The 6,337-nt window shown below is 50.8% G+C and overlaps 1 protein-coding gene across 2 annotated transcripts in view; it reads left to right on the forward strand.

Moving 5' to 3' along the window:
- Positions 1-6,337, forward strand: part of LOC122548574 (E3 ubiquitin-protein ligase rnf8-B-like) — an 18,514-nt gene that overhangs the window by 4,068 nt on the left and 8,109 nt on the right. For both annotated transcript variants that reach the window (XR_006311261.1, XM_043687414.1), the window contains one exon: positions 2,041-2,245. Coding sequence is in view for 1 of the 2 variants with exons in the window: in XM_043687414.1 (XP_043543349.1) it covers positions 2,041-2,245 (205 nt within the window). In the remaining variant the exon portion in view is untranslated. The remainder of the gene's footprint in view (positions 1-2,040; positions 2,246-6,337) is intronic.

Raw genomic sequence — 6,337 nt, forward strand, 5'->3', positions numbered from 1 at the left:
TCTCTCTCTCTGTCTCTCTCTCTGTCTCTCTCTCTGTCTCTCTCTCTGTCTCTCTCTCTGTCTCTCTCTCTGTCTCTCTCTCTGTCTCTCTCTCTGTCTCTCTCTCTGTCTCTCTCTCTGTCTCTCTCTCTGTCTCTCTCTCTGTCTCTCTCTCTGTCTCTCTCTCTGTCTCTCTCTCTGTCTCTCTCTCTGTCTCTCTCTCTGTCTCTCTCTCTGTCTCTCTCTCTGTCTCTCTCTCTGTCTCTCTCTCTGTCTCTCTCTCTGTCTCTCTCTCTGTCTCTCTCTCTGTCTCTCTCTCTGTCTCTCTCTCTGTCTCTCTCTCTGTCTCTCTCTCTGTCTCTCTCTCTGTCTCTCTCTCTGTCTCTCTCTCTGTCTCTCTCTCTGTCTCTCTCTCTGTCTCTCTCTCTGTCTCTCTCTCTGTCTCTCTCTCTGTCTCTCTCTCTGTCTCTCTCTCTGTCTCTCTCTCTGTCTCTCTCTCTGTCTCTCTCTCTGTCTCTCTCTCTGTCTTTTCCTGTCGCTCTCTCTCTCTCTCTCTCTGTCTCTCTCTCTCTCTTTTCCTGTCGCTCTCTCTCTCAAGAAGCCACAGAAAGTCAAGCAAGGGCTTGGAGGGACCTTGGCTATGAATTGCCAAAAGCCAGTGTTTGGGAATGGAGTGGATAACAGGGAATGTTAATGGAGTGTAAACGTTCGGTTCACCTTGGGGACTTAGCAGAGAACGGTCTGAAAGGTTTGGGTTTGTTATCTCAGCAGGAGAGACAGGCACTGGAGGGGGTCCCTGAAAAGGTTCATTCACCTGATCCCGGGTCTGCACGGACTGATAAGGAAGTGGCAGGTGGAATAGGGAGAGGTTTTACACTTTGGTCGGAAGAATAGAGCAGTGGACTATTCCCTAAACGGGGAAAGGCTTCAGAAATCGAAAGCAGATCCTTGGGAGTCCTGGTTCAGGATTCTCTTCAGGTGAACAGGCAGGTTCAGTTGGCAGGTAGGAAGGCAAATGTAATGTTAGTGTTAATTTCCAGAGGGTTCCAATACAAGAGCGGGGATGTACTGCTGAGGCTGGACCAGGCTCTGGTCAGACCACATTTGGAACATTGAGAGCAGTTTTGGGCCCCGTATCTAAGGAAGGACGTGCTGGTGTTGGAGGGAGGAGGGTCCACAGGGGGGGTTACACGAATGATCCTGGGGATGGAGGGTTTGTCACATGAGGAGCAGCTGAGGACACGGGGTCTGTACTCGATGGGGTTCAGGAGGATGGAGAGTGGGGGAGGGAAATCTGATTGAAACTTCCAGACCCCTGAGAGACCTGGATCGAGGGGTCATGGAGATGATGTTTCTGCTGTAGGAGAGACTGGGACCCGAGGGCACAGCCTCAGGGTGAAGGGACAGAGAGGAGGAAGAATTCCTTCAGCCACAGGGTGGGGTGGGGGGAGTCCGTGGGACTCATTGCTGCAGAGGGCTGTGGAGGACAAGTCACTGAGTGTGTCCATGACAGAGAGAGAGAGAGAGAGAGAGAGAGAGAGGTTCTCGAGGAGTAAGGGGATCATGGGGTACTGGGAGGAGGCAGGGGATGGGGGTGAAGAAAGATATCAGCCATGATCAAATAGCAGAGCAGACTGAAGGGGCCGAATGGCCTCATTCTACACCAATATCTGATGGTTTTATGGAAACATACAAGATTGGTTGGGATCTCTAACCAGGTTAACGTGGGGAGGTTGTTCCACTTGTGTGAGAGTCTGGGACCTGAGGATCTATTCTCCAAATAAGGATCACAGATTTAAGCCAGAGTCGAGGAGGAATTCCTTTCTCTCCGAAGGGCCTGAATCTGTGGAATTCTTGATCATGGAGAGCTGGTGAGGCTGGCTCATCCTACTGAAGGCTGAGCAGGAAGGGAAGCATGGGTTATAGGGAAAATGCAAGCAAATGAAGTTGAGGATTATCGGATCAGCAGTGAGCATGTTGAATGGGGCTGAATGGCCTTCAGCTGCTCTGCGTCATGGTGCCTGTGATTGTGACTGTGTATCTGCCTGTTTCTGCCCTCAGGCTGTCACCCTGAACTGTTCTCACAGTTTTTGCTGTCACTGTATCCTGGAGTGGAGGAAGAGGAAGGAGTGGTGTCCAATCTGTAGACAGACGATCCAGACCCAGAGCCGCTCAGTGGTTCTCGATAACTGCATTGAACGGATGCTGGAGAATCTGAGCGAGGCAATGAGACAGCGCAGGCTCCAACTCCTGAAACAGCGGAAAGGTGAGCACAGCAGGTGGATGTCACACACTCGGTCACTCGGTCTCAGTGGGGAAATAAACCAGGCAACAGCTCCTTACTACAGCTGGGAAAGTATAGGACTCATTCTTCATCTCCCAGGCTTGGCTCGTGTTACTGAAAAAGATGCTGAACTGTCATGGCCTTTTCAAATGGGAAAGCAAGCAGATTGAGTCTGATTGGTCAGTGAAGGACTATCACTTGTATTGTTCAGTTAAAACAGGCTCTCATGGTGTGTGGGCGCACTCATGGTGTCAAGAAACAGCAAGGCTGGTGAGGACACATCTGCCCATTTCCAGACTCTGCCCCTTCCAATATGCATTCACCTCTTGGGGATAACCTCACATTTATCCACATTATCCTGCATCTGCCATGTATTTTCCCCACTCCCTCAGCCTGTCCAAATCCCACTGAGACATCTCCGCATGCTCCTCACAGCTCACCCTCCCACCCAGCTTTGTGTGAAGCCAGCCCCTCGTGTTTCACAGGGAGGGATTAGCTTTGATAGAGGATAGATTTCAAAAACACATTCCTGGAGATGCTGAGCAACTCTAGCAGCATCTGTGGACAGCTCCCAGTTTTTAAAAAAAAAGTCAGAAAGGACGCTAAACATTAGAATGTAGCATGCACAATACACAAGACATTGCAAAAATGATGGCCTCCACTTCCACTGGATCAATACCACCCTCCCTACGCCAGTCCCCCTTCCACTGGATCAATACCACCCTCCCTACGCTAGTCCCCCTCCCTCTGGATCAATACCACCCTCCCTACGCCAGTCCCCCTTCCACTGGATCAGCACCACCCTCCCTACGCTAGAGCACCACCCTCCCTACGCCAGTCCCCCTCCCTCTGGATCAGCACCACCCTCCCTATGCCAGTCCCCCTCCCTCTGGATCAGCACCACCCTCCCTACGCTAGAGCACCACCCTCCCTACGCCAGTCCCCCTCCCTCTGGATCAGCACCACCCTCCCTACGCTAGAGCACCACCCTCCCTACGCCAGTCCCCCTCCCTCTGGATCAGCACCACCCTCCCTACGCTAGAGCACCACCCTCCCTACGCCAGTCCCCCTCCCTCTGGATCAGCACCACCCTCCCTACGCTAGAGCACCACCCTCCCTACGCCAGTCCCCCTCCCTCTGGATCAGCACCACCCTCCCTACGCTAGAGCACCACCCTCCCTACGCCAGTCCCCCTTCCACTGGATCAGCACCACCCTCCCTACGCTAGTCCCCCTCCCTCTGGATCAGCACCACCCTCCCTACGCCAGTCCCCCTCCCTCTGGATCAGCACCACCCTCCCTATGCCAGTCCCCCTCCCTCTGGATCAGCACCACCCTCCCTACGCCAGTCCCCCTCCCTCTGGATCAGCACCACCCTCTAGATTAGCAGGAAGGACAGGAAGCAAGTAGTGACAGACATTTAAGGAGATAATCTGTGACCCTTGGCAAAAATACATCCCTGGAAGTAGGAAGGATTCTCCAAGAGAGATAAACCAACCAGGGCTAACCAAGGAAGTTAAGAGGAGTATTAGGTTGTGAGAAAATCCAGATAAGGAGACAAAAGCTATTGCTAGCCCTGAAGACAGAGATAAATTCTGAATCCAGTGGTGGGGGGGGGGGGGGGGCACTAATTGGATAATAAAGAGAAATGTAAATAACAAGGCAAACCGGTGAAAAATATCAGAGCTTCTGGAAATATAGAGAGAGATCAAAGTGAACGCAGGCCCCTTTGAATCTGGGAGATCGTTATGGGGACAAGGAAATGGCAGGGGAGTTTTACCGATCTTTTCTCAGTCTTTCTGGTGGAAGGTACTGGGGTTATTCCCTTATTACTGAAGATACAGGAATGGGATGAAGCACCATTACTAGACAGGGAGTGCCAAACAAACTGCTGGAGAAGTCCAGGGCTCTGCGGTGTCTTCATTCTTGCCTTTATGTAATCTTTAACTCCCTTGCTGAGCCATGGATGATATTCTCCCCCACCTTACAATCCTCCTTCCTTTCTGGAGAAATTGAGTATCCCCTTAACCATCTGTCACGGCTCATCACCTGACCTACCTTATTGTCTTCCTGCCCAGATCTGTCCTCGTGTCTATGTAATTACCTTCATTTCACTGCAGTTTGTCACGCTGCAGCTGAGTTTGAACTTCCTGCATGGCCAGTGAACATCCACTCATCCCCCCTCCATACACACCGCCCACTACGCCCTGAATGGACTGCTCTTTGGTTGGCTCCATGAAACAATCCCTTCCTTCAGTTAGATTAATCCACTCCATATACACATTGAAATCAATGGTAATTGCTCTATTAGAAGCCCCCAGTATTTCCTGTTTTATACTGTCCCTCACTGTGAGACTATAGTTTGGCTACCTATAGATTCCTCCGGCTACGGACGCCTTTCCCTTAACCTCTGGTACTGATCCTGTTTCTCATGGCAAAGCGACACCACCTCGACCTCCTTCCTGCCACTCCTTCTGAAACATTGAATACCGTTGGAGATGCAATTCCCCAGCCTGGTCTCCCTGCACCCACTGAATCAGAGTCAGTTCTCTCTCGTGGTGCTGTGAACTCCTGAACTTTACTCTGGATGCTTCATGCCTTCAGATGCAGAGCCATCAAGTTGGTTCAACTGTCACTTTTCCCGAGTCTTGGACGACTCCTCAGTGTACTATGACAACTCTAGCTCTGCAATTCACCAGGCCTCCAGTCCCAGCCTGATTGACTGGAACAGCTCCCTCCTTCCCCAGTACTGGGGCCAAGGTCCTGTGCATTTGAATCAGTTTCTCCCACATCAGCCGAGACGCAATTAGCTCGTGGCTCAGCTGGTAATCCAGAGATGATGACCTTTTTGGTTTTGGTTTCTAATTTAGTCCCTCACTGCTCATATTCCCTCAGCAGAAACTCTTTCCTCTCCCTCCCGATATCGTTGGTACCCACATGGACCACGATAACTGAATCTTTCCCCTCCCACTCCCAGGTTCCTCTGCAGCCCAGATGGGATATCCTGAACCTGGCACCAGGCAGGCAACACGCCCTTCGGGACCCTTGGTCCTGGTCACAGAGGACAGTGTCTATTCCCCTGACTACACTGTCCCCGATTACAGCTACATTTCTCTGATCCTCCCCCCGCCCTTCAATGGTTCCCCTCCGTACCATGTTGCTATGGTCATAGAACAGTACAGCACAGTACAGGCCCTTTGGCCCTCAATGTTGTGCTGACCTTTTATCCTACTCTAAGATCAGACTAACCTACATACCCTTCACTTTACTATCATCCATGTACCTATCCAAGAGTCACTTAAATGTCCCCAATGTCTCTGACTCTACTCCCACTGCTGGCAGTGCATTCCACTCTGTGTAGAGAACCAACCTCTGACATCTCCCCTAAACCTTCCCCCAATCACCTTAAAATGATACCCCCTGGCGATGGCCATTTCTGCCCAGGGAAAAAATCTCTGGCTATCCACTCTATCTATGCCTCTCATCATCTTGTACGTCTCTATCAAGTCACCTCTCATCCTTCACTTGAATGAGAAAAACCCTAGCTCCCTCAACCTTTCTTCATAAGACACACCCTCCAGTCCAGGCAGCATCCAGGTAAATTCCCTCTGCACCCTCTCTAAAGCTTCCACATCCTTCCTATAATGAGGCGACCAGAACTGAACACAATGTTCCAAATGTGGTCTAACTCGGGCTTTATCGAGCTGCAGCATAATCTCGCAGCTCTTAATCTCAATCCCCCTGCTAATGAAAGCCAACACACCGTGAACCTTCTTAATAACTCTATCAACTTGGGTCGCAACTTTGAGGGATCTATGGACATGGACTCTAAGATCCCCCTGTTCCTCCACACTGTCAAGAATCCTGTCTTTAACCCCGTATTCTGTATTCAAATTCGACCTTCTAAAATGAATCACTTCACACTTTTCCAGGTTGAACTCCATCTGCCACTTATCGGCCCAGTTCTGCATCCTGTCAATGTCCCATTGCAAGCTACAACAGCCCTCCACACTATCCACAACTCCTCCAACCTTTGTGTCATCAGCAAACTTACTAACCCACCTTCCACTTCCTC

This window comes from Chiloscyllium plagiosum, chromosome 3, assembly GCF_004010195.1.
Source record: "Chiloscyllium plagiosum isolate BGI_BamShark_2017 chromosome 3, ASM401019v2, whole genome shotgun sequence".
In the NCBI taxonomy this organism is placed as follows: Eukaryota; Metazoa; Chordata; class Chondrichthyes; order Orectolobiformes; family Hemiscylliidae; genus Chiloscyllium; species Chiloscyllium plagiosum.